This window comes from Felis catus, chromosome B1 (assembly GCF_018350175.1).
Source record: "Felis catus isolate Fca126 chromosome B1, F.catus_Fca126_mat1.0, whole genome shotgun sequence".
In the NCBI taxonomy this organism is placed as follows: domain Eukaryota; kingdom Metazoa; phylum Chordata; class Mammalia; order Carnivora; family Felidae; genus Felis; species Felis catus.
Genome location: NC_058371.1, coordinates 28942306 through 28958662, shown reverse-complemented (window position 1 = coordinate 28958662; position 16357 = coordinate 28942306). Strand labels below are relative to the sequence as shown.

Sequence of the window (16357 nt, the reverse complement as noted above, 5' to 3'; positions counted from 1 at the left end):
TCTACTTCTAGACATAATCTGAAATTTAGAAAAATGACAAAAATCACCGAGAGAAGTGATTATATAACTTTATAGTATATTCATCAGATATAATGGTATGTAGCTATAAAAAAATGAGACGGGGGCGCCTGGGTGGCGCAGTCGGTTAAGCGTCCGACTTCAGCCAGGTCACGATCTTGCGGTCCGTGAGTTCGAGCCCCGCATCGGGCTCTGGGCTGATGGCTCAGAGCCTGGAGCCTGTTTCCGATTCTGTGTCTCCCTCTCTCTCTGCCCCTCCCCCGTTCGTGCTCTGTCTCTCTCTGTCCCAAAAATAAATAAACGTTGAAAAAAAAAAAATTAAAAAAAAAAATGAGACAGACCAATATATATACTCAAATGGAAAGTTCTTCATAACATATTAAGTGAAAAGAGTTTATTGCAGGAAATTGCACGTAGTGGACTCTGATTCATGTTGAAAAGCAAGAATAGGGTCTACCTTCTGGAAAGGGGCTGGTACTGACATGGTGAGAAATGGGATTACAGAGGACTTTGTGTTTTCACTTAAGTGTTTACAAAGTAAATACATTCATGCATTATTTATATAACAAAGAAATAAAGTGAATATAAAGAGGTTTAGCAGGATACACAAAAGGGGTCAACTGATTACCTAATGGTAAAACCACCGGCGATTTTTTTTTTTTTTCATTTCTCTGGATTTTCTACTTCTTCTGCAATATTTCTTCTTTATTAACAACAATTATCTTTACTCACAGAAAAGTCAGTTAAAGGCCATATGGTGAACTGGTTAAAGTTATATTAACTATGGTTTATAAAACCCAGTGCCAGAGTATAGGTTTTGATACTAAAGTTGCACATACTACATAAAGAGGTATTAGAATCGAATCCAACATCCTCAAAAACTAAAGGTGCTCAAAGTAATTAAGCAAATAAAAATTAAAAAAAAATATATATATACACATATATATATCTTTGTAACATTAAGTATGAAGGAATTTATTATTTGAAAAATAAAAAAAGTAGTATATAAAATCAAAGGGCACAGATGCCCAATGCAATTGGTCTCCTTTGTAATATTATTTTTCCCTACTTACATGGAATCCAAAATGCTTAATTTTCACTGGTCTGGTTTACTACTACCATTTATCAATGTATGTAAGAGTTTCTTCTAAAGATAGCAAGGACAATTGTAAAATAACTATGCTTCCTTAATTCACAAGAATGAATTTTGGTAATATATGAAGAATTTATATCACACACACAATCACCACACAACTACCAATCTGTTATTTATATCAAATCACCACTCCTTAAAATTTCCAAATATACTGTTGAAATAAAGAGATTAGAAAACTGAGCAGTAACAGAGTTTCTTAAAGCAATCTTAAAGGAAACTATTACTCTATTCTATGATGTACTCACTCAGGCTCTCGGAAGACTCAAGTAACTGTACAAGGAGATGCCAGCTGTTCAACAAATAGGTGAGTTTTACTTTAGAGATTAGAATAATTTTTAAACTGAAATGTTGGCCCCCGCTATTTTCAGAAATGAAACAAGATCCCCTCTTATAATACAGCAAGACACACATAATTCCTCTGGCAATCACCAATTTAACTAAAAAGACCTCTCTTTTTTGTTTTGGCCATTGATTGCTTGCTGGTCTCAGCTGAAGTCTCATTTTCTTTGGCAAACCACTCAGGTAATTTTCTCATTGAGGTTACAAGTGAAATCTATAGGAAAGAAAGAGAAAAAGACATATTTATAATATTGAAAATGTATGTCAGTTGTAAAAAGTAACATAGGTTACTGAATGAATATACACCCACCACCCTTCCCTTGCTGAGTAAAACAAAATAGTGAGAGCTACAGGATTTATTTCTGGATGAAAAGTAAATAAAGAAAACAGAGACAAAATTACTGTATATCTCTTTAGGCAAATGCCTGCCATCTTGTTTTGTTATTCTTAGGCACTTAAGCATACACACACATTTGAGAAGGAAAGAACTGGGTATTATTTCAGATTTATGTCTCATGTATATTTGCTCTAGGTTGACCAACATGGTTAATTTAATGTTCAGAGGAAGGCATCTGTTTGGGCGTGCATGCACATGTGCGCGCGCACACACACACACACACACACACACACACACAGAATCACATTAAGCATTTGAAAAAATATATTTCTATGTCTCCAATGGCAGACTGACTACAGAGTGGTTTCAGCAACCACCGACACCTTGCAGACTTGCCAAAACGTAGTAGATACTCAAAAAACAGCCAGTGAATAAATGAAAACAATTTTTGTTTTTTGGCTCAAAGACTCTTTGGAGAATCTGCTAAAAACTGGAGATCCACTTCTAACAATTTTAGGGGATTTATTTGTACACCAAATGAAGCCTCAGAACCCTAAGTCAAAAAGTCCCTGAAAAAAAAATTTTAAGAACCCAAAGGCAGTGGCTGTGTCCTTATGATCTGCACTTGAAAAAGATAAAACAATTTTAAGTTATGTCCCATAAGCCTAAAATGGTATTAATTAGTGTTATCTCAGTTTGACCACAGAGCCTCACACTAACATGACAAAAAAATCAGTCTGACAGGAGTATACCTTGGAGTCTAGCAGAGTTGGTTTAGTTATTGAACTATGTGAAAGATTTATGATAAGGTGAGCTCATCTAAGGTATAATGTGTCTGTTACCTTAAGGTAAAAAGCATAATTTATTTAATTTCAAGAATGAAAACTCTACCTATATATTGTTCATAAATTACTTGTTATGTTTTATTATGTTTCAAAATGGTTTCAAAGGGATATCTGGGTGGCTCAGTCAGTTAAGTGTCTGACTTCAGCTCAGGTCATCTCACAGCTTGTGAGTTCGAGCCCCACATCAGGCCTGGAGCCTGCTTCAGATTTGTGTCTCCCTCTCTCTCTGCCCCTCCCCTGCTCGTATTCTGCCTCTATGTCAAAAATAAATAAACATTAAAAGTGTTTTTGAGGGGCGCCTGGGTGGCGCAGTCGGTTAAGCGTCCGACTTCAGCCAGGTCACGATCTCGCGGTCCGTGGGTTCGAGCCCCGCGTCGGGCTCTGGGCTGATGGCTCGGAGCCTGGAGCCTGTTTCCGATTCTGTGTCTCCCTCTCTCTCTGCCCCTCCCCTGTTCATGCTCTGTCTCTCTCTGTCCCAAAAATAAATAAACGTTGAAAGAAAAAAAAAAAGTGTTTTTGAAAAATTAAAAAATTTTTAAAAATGGTTTCAAAATATTTAAGGGTGGGGAAAAAAAGTAAAATATCCTTAACAGAAAACTGTGAAACCATGAATTTAGAAAAGGTAAAAACTACTAGCTATTTCAGCTTGATTAAAGACATTCAATGGAAAAGAAAGAGTTGTTCACCCTTTAGCAAAAGCTAAAGGAAAAAAAGAGGCTGAGATAGCAAATTTTCCCCTGGGTACCCATTTCCTCACAAGGAAGAGAAGCCCAGGAGAACACATTAGATTTATATCTACAGTATGACACTATATTTGCCTCAAAAATAATAAATATTAGGGATATAAAGTGGCACAGACAAAAGGCATTTGGGCAGAGAGAAAACTGATCCAGAGATATTTTTTCTTCCCATAAGATCTTAACATCACAATCCTCTGAAGCCTACTTTGCTTACAATTATAGTTTGAATGCCTGTGTGTGTTGGAAAAAGGAAATCAGTTAAGATTATAACAACACCAAAAAGTAAAACAGAGCATGACATCTGAACAGTAACAGATCAGAGAAAAAAACCCTAAGTCTTGCAGCCAAAAATCATGGAATAAACAGGGACTTTGAAACAAGACAGACTAGGTTGGAGTTCTAACTGAGTCATTTGCTAAATGTATGACCTTATGAATGTTAGTTACACCTCAATTTCTTCACATAGAAAATGAGAATAACAGTACATAGCATCACTGGATTACTTAGAAATGTTAAATGAGAATAAATGCACGATATCAAAACACATTCTGATTTATTCTTGGCATTCATTAATTAGTAGCTAAAATCACTGAAAAGTGTTTTGTCTTCTATAACATTTCTATGAAATACAATCTTCAACATTTACCATACAATTACAATAATGATCTTGTTTCACTAAGAAAGAAGGAAAACGCTTACTTACACTGAGGGCATCTTTTGAGTCTCAACAATAAGTATCTGGAGAGACTTAAATTATGAGAAGTAAGTCACCTAACAGAAACAATGCCTTTCAGTGACTACTTCCTTTATGCAGTAGACAACGAAAATTCCCAGCAATTATAATAACATTTTAGGGGGAATTTATATCTTCTTTATATTCCAAATTCTATTAAGAAATATTAAGTTGAGAATACAAAGCAGTAACTCATTTGTTGATTATATGTGCACATACATATGTAAGCAAACAGAAATATATATGTTCTACTCACAATTTACCTATGAATGAGAATCTGTAAATAAATCTATTTTTGAATTGCTGATTGGCTGATTCCAAGAAGTTAGTCTTTGTGAAATTCTGTGACTTTTATCTTTCAGTGAAAAATCACAAGGTTGTTTTCTATCAACTTTAAGAATTGTTATAGAATACAAAACAGTTAACAGCATGCACTATTTTCTTAACAAAAAATAGAAAACAAAAACTATGCCTAAAAAAAAAGAAAGCTTAAGAAAATTCTAATTTTTCTGAAGTACTGAATTTTCACAATAATGATATCACTCATAAGGCATTTTTCTGAGTATCTCAAAACAGTATGTAAATAATATTGTACATTTTAATTTATAGTGAAACTTAGTGGCAGGGCAGGAAATATCACATATACTCTTTCTTAGGCAGTGAAGAAAAATGAGAAGGAAAAAGTGATTTGGGGGAGAGGGTTCTGGGAAGATGGTGGAAGCAGCAGCATCGTTTTTTAATCTCTCTGAATGCCACCATTAAAACAAAATGGAGAGCAAAACCAAAAACTCATCATCTACATTTACAATGAAACTAAGTTTAAAGGTATTCCAAGGAAATCCAAACTATAGTGCATGAGGACAAACCAACAGCCATAAGGCCTGCACAGTACCACTTGTGTAGGAGAGAAAGCAGAGGCAAGCAGTGAGGTACCTGAGAAGAGAAGAACCCCAAAGTAGCCCAGAGGTGGTCATCAGAAACCATGGTAGATTAATGTGAAAACAGCATCTGAAAACGCGAGGGCTCCTGCCCAACCCAACCGCAAGTGACTAAAAGGAGTCTACAGTGGTAGAGTCATGGCTTCCTGCAAACACTCCTGACCAGCTAATACTGTCTTCTAGGAGAACCCCTGGGATACAATCAAATCAAGCAGGACAAGTAATAGAGAGACAAAGGGAAGAGTAGCAGAGGAGTATATCTCATAAACTAAGTTTCCATATTTTTTCTTTAATTTTTTTTTCAACGTTTATTTATTTTTGGGACAGAGAGAGACAGAGCATGAACGGGGGAGGGGCAGAGAGAGAGGGAGACACAGAATCGGAAACAGGCTCCAGGCTCTGAGCCATCAGCCCAGAGACTGACGCGGGGCTCGAACTCACGGACCGCGAGATCGTGACCTGGCTGAAGTCGGACACTTAACCGACTGTGCCACCCAGGCGCCCCGGCTCAGGTGATGATCTTGACAGTGAGCTTGAACTCAGTGGGCTTGAGCCATGCATCAGGCTCTGTGCTGACAGCTCAGAGCCTGGAGCCTGCTTCAGATTCTGTGTCTCCCCCCCCCCTCTCTGCCCCTTCCCTGCTCATGCTCTGTCTCTCAAAAAGGAATAAATGTTAAAAAATTTTTTTTTAATAAAATAAAATATAAAAATTAAGGTTTTAGGCACTTGGTATAGATTTCAGAAATAAAAGGCTGGGAAACAGAAGCCAAATTTCACTACCACCATCCCAACATATATTCTCTTTTATGTCCTTCTTATAGCTAGCTCAATTGTGTAAATAATGAAAAGAAGTCCAATTTAATCCAATTTCATTAGGTTATCTAGGACATGTCTAAATGCAAACCTAACTGAAGTACAGAATTTAAAAATACCAGTTCCTCTCATTTTTAAACTATTGAGGAAAGCAGTTTAACTGCTGCAAATCCCACAAGGACTACCTTAGAACTGAAACAGAATCCCTAATGCCCTACCATAAATATTAGCAACCACCTACTACTATGCTTTCTAGTTAATTATTAGTTTTCACAACTTTTATCATGTAGTCATATAATTTCAGCTACAAGATACTGAAGGTTAAATTTTCAAATTATTCAATCATTTAATAGAATCATTACCAAAGAACAGTCATCTCATCCAACATGCAGAGCAATAATTTCCAAAGCATTTAATTTTAATAAATATACCATCTAAAATAATACTAAACTCATGATCTTTCTCTGATCATGCAAAAAGTATGCTGGGATATACTCAGGACCATGTACAACAATTACTCCTGTGCCTGAAAGATTCAGTATAACAGGAACAAAGCATGATGAATGACAGAATGACAGACACACTGACTTTGGGGGGTATTTGTAATAAAATTTGTTTTCCTTTTCATTAACTACATAAACTGCCAAATGCTCAAAACCAATATTAACTACGTCTATGAAAGAAAGAGAATTGTCAGGCTACAAATAGCCAGGATGAGGTAGACGTAAAATTTAAGCTGATAATCCACAAAAAAGCTAAATAGATGGGCTACATGTCCCTTTTTCTGTCATTTAAAAAATCACTTTCCTCAAATAAGATTTATGAAAAACAAAAGAAATAAAGCACAGATTAAAAAGTAACCTTATATCAGAATTTATACATTAAAAAAATACAGCATTCTAGTATTAGAATATGCAAATTGAACCAACTGACACTGTATGAAAATTCTACATATAATTAACACCTTGGTATTAGCACCTACTTCTTCCTTGCTTCTCTTAGAACTTGAACAGCTCTCTTCAGAGTTGGGGAAACATCTCTTTCTGGTGGAATCACAGGAAAGCTGGTCTAACCGTCTGTTGTCACCATCTTTTTCCAGGATCTCAATTGCCATATGGATAAGGTATGTGTCAATGTTTTTAGGAACCAATGCTCTAATAAGTTTGATTTTATTTATATCTGTAAAGGATGAAAAAATAAGATTTAAAAATAAATTACACAGAACATTTTAGAAAGCTTTGAGCTGAAAATAGTGAAATATTTTGTAGAAAGCAGGGAGGAGGGTGTCCAAAGAAAATGTTCCTCTTTCAAATGCCTACAGCCCTACAAACAGAAATTAAGTAAAATGTGTCCTCCCCTCACCCCTGCACCACCTGCAATTAGCCCTTGCCTCCAAGACTCAAAGTCAGGTCAATGCCAGCGAATTCATATAAATTATGTTTCAAACTGCTTTTTGTGAGGTGCCCTGAGAAACCACTATCTACAGAACTGTTTCTAAAGGAATTATGCTTCAAATTCCAAATATCAATTACAATCATTTTTGAAAATGACTTATTCTTAAAATTTTTTTAATGTTTATTTTTTGAGAGAGAGAAAGAGTGCGAGTGGGGGAGGAGCAGAGAGAGAGGGAGACACAGAATCTGAAGCAGGCTCCAGGCTTCGAGCTGTCAGCACAAAGCCCAACACAAGGCTTGAACCCACGGACCATGAGATCATGACTTAAGCCAAAGACGGACACTTAACCAACTGAGCCACCCAGGTGCCCCATGAAAATGACTTATTCTTAAGATAGAAGGTAATCACACTTGTAAATAAAATGCTAATAAAAAAAAGATCCTTTCAATAGATAGTGTAGCATAACAGAACACACTATTTAAAATGCATAGTAACTGAGTTTTCTGAGAAAGAAATAACAAGGAATTTTTAATTTGTAACTCAACAGAACCGATTCAACTGTGTGTTGTGTCTTCACACCTTTTACAAATTATTTAGCGATCTCCCACAGACCACTACTTATGTTTCAAACACTTCCAACATCACATTCATGTGAAATGTTCTAGGAGTAGCTTAAAACTAAGCAGCTTAGAATCTATTCACTCATCTTCATGTAATTATAAAACTAGTATAAAACATTTCTGACACCCAATTCAAATTCACAATGCCACCCTGAAAAGGTGGTCTTTCAATTATTCCACTTTTCAAGGTTTATATTCTCCTTTCAAAGATCTTATCTTGCTACTCTTGGAGTTAAACAAACAAAACAAAAAAAAAACACTGCAGTTACAAAAAATTGCAACAGGAAGAGAAAAGGTTACACAGCTAATGGAAACTAAGACCATGGGGTATCAATGATTTCGCCTCTACTCTTTCTAACTTTAAAGTTTTAAAATGTGAAACTGATTCTAATCAAAAACTTGGAAAGATAAGGGGTGCCTGGATGTCTCAGTCGGTTGAACGTCCAACTTTGGCTCCTCGGTCATGATCTCGTGATTTGGGAGTTGGAGCCCCACGTCAAGCTCTGTGCTGACAGCTCAGAGCCTGGGGCCTGCTTCGGATTCTGTGTCTCCCTCTCTCTCTCTCTGTCCCTCCCCTACTCACACCCTCTCTCGCTCTTTCTCTTTCTCAAAAATAAATACACATTAAAAAAAAATTTTTTTTTTAACTTGGAAAGATAAGATTAACTCTAAATGTAATAAAATTAGCAATGTGACTGCCAAATCTATCAACCAACTAAAATTCTACTTGCCCTTTGGCCATTATACCATCCAAACACCACAGAAATTTGGCCCATTTTACTACTTCATTAATTTCTTAATGGCTGAGAAGTCTGTGTCTCAGCTCCCTTTCAGGTCTTCAGGTTTTCTTTCCAAAAAAAAATTTTTTTTTCCAATGAACATTACATTACGTTTATTTTTCCAGATTTCTAGATTCTTAGAAGTGGGATTGCTAGTTCAAAGGGTAAACCCATTTGTGTTTTCATACATATTGGCAAACTACCTCTATAACTGTGCTATCTCATACTATAAGCACTACCCACATGTAGCTACCTGAAATGTGGCTAGTGTGGCTAAGGAACTCAATACTTAATTTTAAGCAAACTTAATTTAAAATTAAATTTGAAAACTGATACTTGATTCAGTTATCAGAAAAATTTTACATACATTTGGAACACATTGAGTATCTTCATCTACTTTATTCAGCTGTCAATTTATGAAAGCTAAATACAGATCAAGTATTTTCGATTACAATTTACTATCAGGGGCGCCTGGGTGGCGCAGTCGGTTAAGCGTCCGACTTCAGCCAGGTCACGATCTCGCAGTCTGTGAGTTCGAGCCCCGCGTCGGGCTCTGGGCTGATGGCTCAGAGCCTGGAGCCTGTTTCCGATTCTGTGTCCCCCTCTCTCTCTGCCCCTCCCCCGTTCATGCTCTGTCTCTCTCTGTCCCAAAAATAAATAAACGTTGAAAAAAAAAAAAAATTAAAAAAAAAAAAATTGACATATGCTGTAAATATAAAGTGCATACACAATTTCAAAGGCATAGTACAAAAAATAAACAAAATATCTCAATAATTTTATATTGATTTTATGCTAAAATTGGTAACATTTTTAATACATTGAGTTAATTAAATTATGTAATTAGAATTCATACATCTATTTATTTTTACTTTTCTATTTTATCTTTCGCTTTTTTAATGTGGCTACTAGAAAACTTAAAATTGCATATGTGAATAATAATATATAGACTTGTTGAATCTCTATGCTGCACATCAGAAACTAATGTAACACTGTGTGTCAACTATACTTCAATTAAAAAATTTTTTTAATTAAAAAAATAAAATTGCATGTATGGTTCATATCATATTTTGTTTTGGATAGTGCTGCCCTAGAAAAACCATACAAAATTTCCTGTACTCCAGCCAACTAACACAACTATATTATATTACATTTATTTTCTTCTATGGGTATTTAAGCCCTGGGTAAATAAACTATACATCCTTAATTTCATCATACTGTAAATGTACATTATACAAGTGAATTCTTTGGAAACATAGTTCAATAACTTTGAATTATCATGGCATCATAGATTCAATGAATTATTTTGAAAGGAAAAATGAGATATTTTATTCCATTTGAAACGTGTTTCTGAAATTAGAATGTCTTCTTCTCATAAAAGTATGATGTGTAAACATTTGCTTATAGTTTTAAACCACTGTTAATGATTAATAAATGTATAAAGTTGTTGTACTATAATCTGAATATAATTTCTAGATATAATTAGAAAATCCTTATATTCACATGACACATTTCTGTAAGTACCCTTAATATTTTTATCTTAACGTTGATTTATTTTTGGGACAGAGAGAGACAGAGCATGAACAGGGGAGGGGCAGAGAGAGAGGGAGACACAGAATCTGAAACAGGCTCCAGGCTCTGAGCTGTCAGCACAGAGCCTGACGCGGGGCTCGAACTCCCGGACTGTGAGATGATGACCTGAGCCGAAGTTGGACGCTTAATGGACCGAGACACCCAGGCGCCCTAATATTTTTATCTTAAAGTCATCCTACAACATACACATGCAAATAAGGGGCATCTAGCATTAAAGATACATCTCCTGCCCTAGCTTTACAGGCAAGTAAGTGCTGAAAATTTCTACTGGAGAATAATGAACACTGGCTGCAAAGCTTTAAAAGAGATCATATTACTCCTAGTTTTGTGGCAGGTCCCTTGGAAGCCACCCTTAATTTTCCAGTTACATGCACATAAACAATGGAAGAATGAGATTATTCAAATATTATCCAGACACCTCATTAAATGTCTTGCCTAATTTATTAAGCATAGTTACAATTTCAACTCCATAAAAAATCTTAAAATTACATAAACATAAACTAAAACATTAAAAAGTTTTAAAACGTCTGTAAATATTAAATAACAAGGACAAAACCTACTTAGCAAATAAGACAGCATGAAAATAATACATGTGATTTCTCAATTCACAAATACTCTGTTTTCAGGTATAAGATTAGGCCAAAATAAAATAATAGAAAATTCTCAATTCAGTATTTTGCAGAATTTAAATGCCAATCAAACCTGTTCACTAAAACACCAAATTATATAATATGGCTACAGTTAAATAAAACATGAAAATAACACATCTGAGTCATTAATGTAGTACATACATCTTCATTTCTTATTACAATTTATAATTCAAAAATGTCTTCTCTGATTAGAGAATAGGATTTCTCTTATCAAGTATCAAGGAAAAACAAAAATTCAAAAGTAAAATTTCACATTTCAATAAGTGTTATCTTACACACTATAAATATACAATCAAAGAAATAAAATTTAGAGCTCATAGTTCTCAAAATCTAACTTTCTCAATTTTGGCTTTGGAAGTAAACTACAATAATATATTTTTTCACATTATATGTATAACCTACATAGAGTGTATAGGCAGAAAGATGAATTAAATGTTTAATAAGTAGATTTCAAAGTTTTCTTTATGTAGAATTTCAATTTAGTATGAATCTCTAAATGAAAATTTATTTGCTATATTCAGTATATAGTGGTAAAGACAAATTTTTTGTGTTGTTGTTATCTATTTTGAGAGAGAGAGAAAGATCATGTGCATATACAAGCAGGGGAGGGGGAGAGAGAGGGAGAGAGAGGGAGAGAAAGAATCCCAAGCAGGTTCCACTCTGTCAGCATAGAGCTGGACACTGGGCTGGATCCCACAAACCGCAAGATGATAACTTGAGCTGAAATCAAGAGCTGGAAACTCAACTGCTGAGCCAGCCAGGAGCCCCAAGACAAATGTTTTTTGTTTTGTTTTGTTTTTTAATTTTTAAAATGTTTTTTTTATTTTTGAGAGAGAGAGAGAGAGAGAGAGAGAGAGAGAGCGAGCGAGCATGAGTGCGGTAGAGGCAGAGAGAGAGGGACACACAAAATCTGAAGTAGTCTCCAGGCTCTGAGCTGTCAGCACAGAGCCCAGTGCGGGGCTCGAATTCACGGACTGTGAGATCATGACCTGAGCTGAAGTTGGACGCTTAACCAACTGAGCCACCCAGGTGCCCCTTAATATTTCTTAATTTAAAAAGTTGTCTGACATCAGAAATGAAAATTGCTAAACTCAGAATGTAGAGGAGACTAGAGAATATTTAAAGATACTAGACATATAAATATGTTAACCTGATTATATGTAAGTATATTTATTTTACCCATCAATGAGAGCTTTATAAACCCAAATCTTACACCAGGATTAGAAACTGCATATTTCTTTCTTTAAATAGTTGGCAGTACACTTAAACATCGTATAGTAAAAAGAAAAACTTGCTCAGTCATTAATCTTGACATGATATTAAAACAATCTGCAACTCTCTAGGCCTCAAATTCATATCTCTAAAACAGGGCTGGATTAGCACAGTGAAAATTTAATGATTTCCAATTTCCTTTCCAGGTCTAAAATCCTGTAATTTTACAACTATATGATTTGTAAAGCAAATTAGGAACACCTGGATTCTTTACCATAGCCAAATAAAATAGATGTTATCAATAATTGGCTAAATACTAGAATGTTAAATCCTTCCCTACCATTTCCCTCTGCCAATAATGAATCGAAATTAGAACATCTATTTTATGTCATTCAAGAATATCTGCCCAAGGGACACCTGGGTGGCTCAGTCGGTTAAGCATTCCACTCTTGGTCTCGGCTCATGTCATTATCTCTCAGTTTATGGGTTTGAGCACCTCTGCACAGCGCTGCCAGTGCATCTGGCTACCGCTTCCGTCATGATCTTGCGGTTCATGAGTTTGAGTCCCCCATTGGGCTCTGTGCTGACAGCTCTGAGCCTGGAGCATGCTTCGGATTCTGTGTCTCCCTCTCTGCCCCTCCCCTGCTTGCGCTCTCTCTCTCTCTCTCTCTCTCACACACACACACACAAAATTAAAAAAAAAAAAAAAAAAAATTTTAAGATGAGGAAAACTGGTGCTTGGGGAGATTGAGTAATTTGCCCAAGGTCACATAGCTGTGAAATGGTAAGCCTACATTGAAACAGGTCAGCAGTCACCAGAGACTTTGCTCTCACTGACCAGGCTGACACATTCGCCAGTCTTCAGGATTTAAGGAAGGTAGCCAATGATACCAAACACGATGGTCAACAGGAAGCAAAAAAACAAAAAGGAAAAAGGAAAAAAACTAAACAAACTCTTTCAGAGAATACCACCTACTACCCAACAGCCTCATCAAAAGACAAACATTTCTTTAAGTCCTGAGAGATTATACATACACAAAGGAAAAAAATAATTCCACAAGTATTAAAATCAAGAAGGCATCAGAGTCTTTGACTTCCTTTACAATACTATTTTACTTTGCATTGGAGAAGAGATGTTTGATATAATCATAGTTCTAACCCTACAAAGTAATTACGGCTTTCCTTCCTCTACCTTAATTTCAAGGTAGGTGGCTGCTGGAGTTGGAACAATGGGAATGTGACCAGGACAGCTGCCTAGCTTTCTCATAAGATGATTCACGGCTAAGTAAGCTTGGATGTTTTATCGCAGTCCATGATACAGCACTCAGGTTTTCAGATTTAGAGACCTACTTTAACCTTAACAGATCCACATTAGCCATGCTCACGAGCTGTCAATTCCCTGATTTACAATTATGAATTCACAATTATCACACAGATAAGTATCCAGATTAGCAAGACTAGTGCATACTTTCCCTACAGACAGATCTACTTGAGAACTCAAATTATAACCAGAAGGCAAGGAAGTAATATAGAAGCAGAATTAGTTGCTGAAATGTCTTCCTCAAATACTCAAATAAGATCTTGGGATAACTAATCAATAGGCCCTTAATATACTTGAAGTCTCATTGGTCAGGATCAGAACTTGCATGTTTGTTTTTTTGAAATAGTTGGCAGTACACCTTTCATATGGTATAATTAAAACAAATATTTTAGGGGTACCTGACTAAACTGAGAGAGCATGTGATTCTTTATCTCAGGGTAGTGAGTTTGAGCCCCACACTGGGCACAGATATTATCCAAAGGAAAGAAAGAAATTAAATAAATAAATAAATAATCAATCTTTTAAGGTAAAAAGAAAGAAAAATTTTAGTTCTCTGGGAATAATTTAGATGACTACTACCCACACTTGCCTCTTTGTCTTTGTCTTCCCCCTCTGCCTCCATAGTTGATCAATGGAAGCGATGAAGGTGTCCTTTCTTTAGGCCTTCAGTCAAGCTTTCCTCAAACCTAGAATTACTGCTGCCTTTTAAGGTGACTTTAATATTGTTCTAACCAATTTAATATAGGATTGACTGTGCTTTCAGAAGGTGATCTTATTTCCCTTATTTCCAAATTTTGGGGGGGAACTGCCTAGTTGTTCCCAACTGGTAACAAATCTGAGTGAATAAAAACTTAAGTATTTGCATTGCGGTTTTGGAGATAAAGCTTTTTGTATGTCTACTGCTCTGCCCTAAGAATGTGGAAATATTTATCGGATTTATTGAATTCTAACATGCCCAGGTTGCACATGTAGGGAGAAAAATCTTCTGAGGTAGCTCATCTTTAATTCTGTAAAAAAACAGATCATAATTTTTAAGTTTCTGCAGGGCAAGAAACTTGGTCTCAGCACGGCTGAGGTTCTGCAGCAAAGTGACAAGAGGACACCATTCTACGTGGAGGCCTAGAGACCTGGGACCAGCCCTTCAACATCACACTGACTGAGACCACTGATTGTACTGAATAAGAATTGTAGAATAAGGCTACTTCAGTGAAACAAATGACAAGGAATCTGTAAGATTCAAGGGGAAGTGAGAAGTCAATACGGGAAATGAATATGGGAAAAAAACGTGTTGTTTTCAAGGGGTGAAGCAGAAGTTAGAAAAGGATGAAAGTTCATTGTCCTGGGGGTAGTGGAAGTTGTATTCTAAAGCCGAAAAGGAAACCAAGAATTTCTCAGATGCAGTCTCCTGAGTGGTAATGGGAAGAAAGACTGGTTTTGAAAAACAATTAACAAGCATTACCAAAGTAAGTTTTCATAGTAGCATAAAGGGTTAATGCTGGTGAAGTGAAAAATATTAGTGGATTGCTTGTTTACTTCATCTGGGTTCAGTGACTCAAGTCATTAAGGCTGTAGACGAGGGTCACAGTGATCACCTGAGTTGATGGGAGGGTTTCGGATAACATCAGCAATAATCTTCTGAACCTCTGGAGTCAGGCCTGCTCGCTCCGTATCAAGTGGGCAGCCAGCTCTCACCGCCTGGGATAAGTGCATGCCAACTGCTGTGAGAGGCAGAATCCTATTCTCAGCTATCCTCATCTAGAGAAAAAGGAACAAAACAACCAGTGAGGTTTCAAATGTTTGCACGGTACTGTATGCAAATAAAAGGTCCAAAACCTTCAGGTAGTAAATGTTCACTGAGAAATAAACAATGCACTGAACTTTCATTCCAAATTTTCAAGTTTATTATTTCTTTAAAACTGCCCACATTATACATCTCCAGTTCTACTTTTTATACTTACTGTATTGAATAAAACAAAATCATCCAGCTTTAGCTAAGAACTCATTCCTCAATCCCTCTATAATTATTCACTTTAAAAACCTATCAGTAGTAGAGAGTAATCATTCTGTGGAAGTCTACTGACTGCCACAGCCTTTTGAAAATAGAGAAAACTGTAATCCAATATTCTACAATTGAACTACTACATGGTATTTCAGTTATATGAATTTCCAAGAAGACAAGTCCTAAAACGCTTAGTGATAATGTAAGGCTCCAGGTGCATTTTATAAAAGGTTCTTGAGAAGACTTTAATAAGGTTTTTATATTGGCTCTATTCGTAAAATAATAACCACAATTTATTCTGTCATCTCTTGCCTAGCATTAAACTTAAGATGAATTGTTTTAAATTTAGGACAGCATTACAGATTCATGTAGCTTTTTAAACAAAGGTAGTTCCAAATCCATTTACGATGTACATTAGATAAAACATTGCTTTAAATACTCAGAAAGTTTAGTCAGCTCTAAATTATTTCATGATACTCTCTTAATATATCTTTGAAGTATGAATTTGGATTGTATTTACGTGAATGTCGATACTTTCATGGAATAGAACATTTGAAGCACTATTTACATCCTTTAAAGGTAGATTTTAAATTACCTTAATTAAATGTCTACCTTTTTCTACTACACAGTATGCACCATGTGTGCATAATATCAGGGTTATTTGATCCCAGGCATCAAATTACCTAGAACTAATTGTATTATTGCTCCAGATTAATTAGTCCTTAGGTATGGTTAATTTTGTGGTTAGCTGGCACAGACCCTCTCAGACCCGTGGGAAGAACAGATAATTGTACCATGATATTACACAATAACAAACAACAAAATAATAGCGTAAGACATTAATGAAAATACACCATTCTTCACATTTTTAA

At 35.8% G+C, this 16357-nt stretch overlaps 1 protein-coding gene across 6 annotated transcripts in view; it reads right to left on the bottom strand.

Annotated features, from left to right (window-relative positions):
* Positions 1-397: 397 nt before the first annotated feature.
* The window catches only part of WRN (WRN RecQ like helicase), a 149765-nt gene continuing 133805 nt past the window's right edge, over positions 398-16357 (bottom strand). For all 6 annotated transcript variants that reach the window (XM_023252444.2, XM_045055341.1, XM_045055343.1 and 3 more), the window contains 3 exons: positions 15079-15241; positions 6902-7098; positions 398-1727 (listed from right to left, as the gene is read on the bottom strand). In XM_023252444.2, the coding sequence (XP_023108212.2) occupies positions 1608-1727; positions 6902-7098; positions 15079-15241 (480 nt within the window). In that variant the 3' untranslated portion in view covers positions 398-1607. The remainder of the gene's footprint in view (positions 1728-6901; positions 7099-15078; positions 15242-16357) is intronic.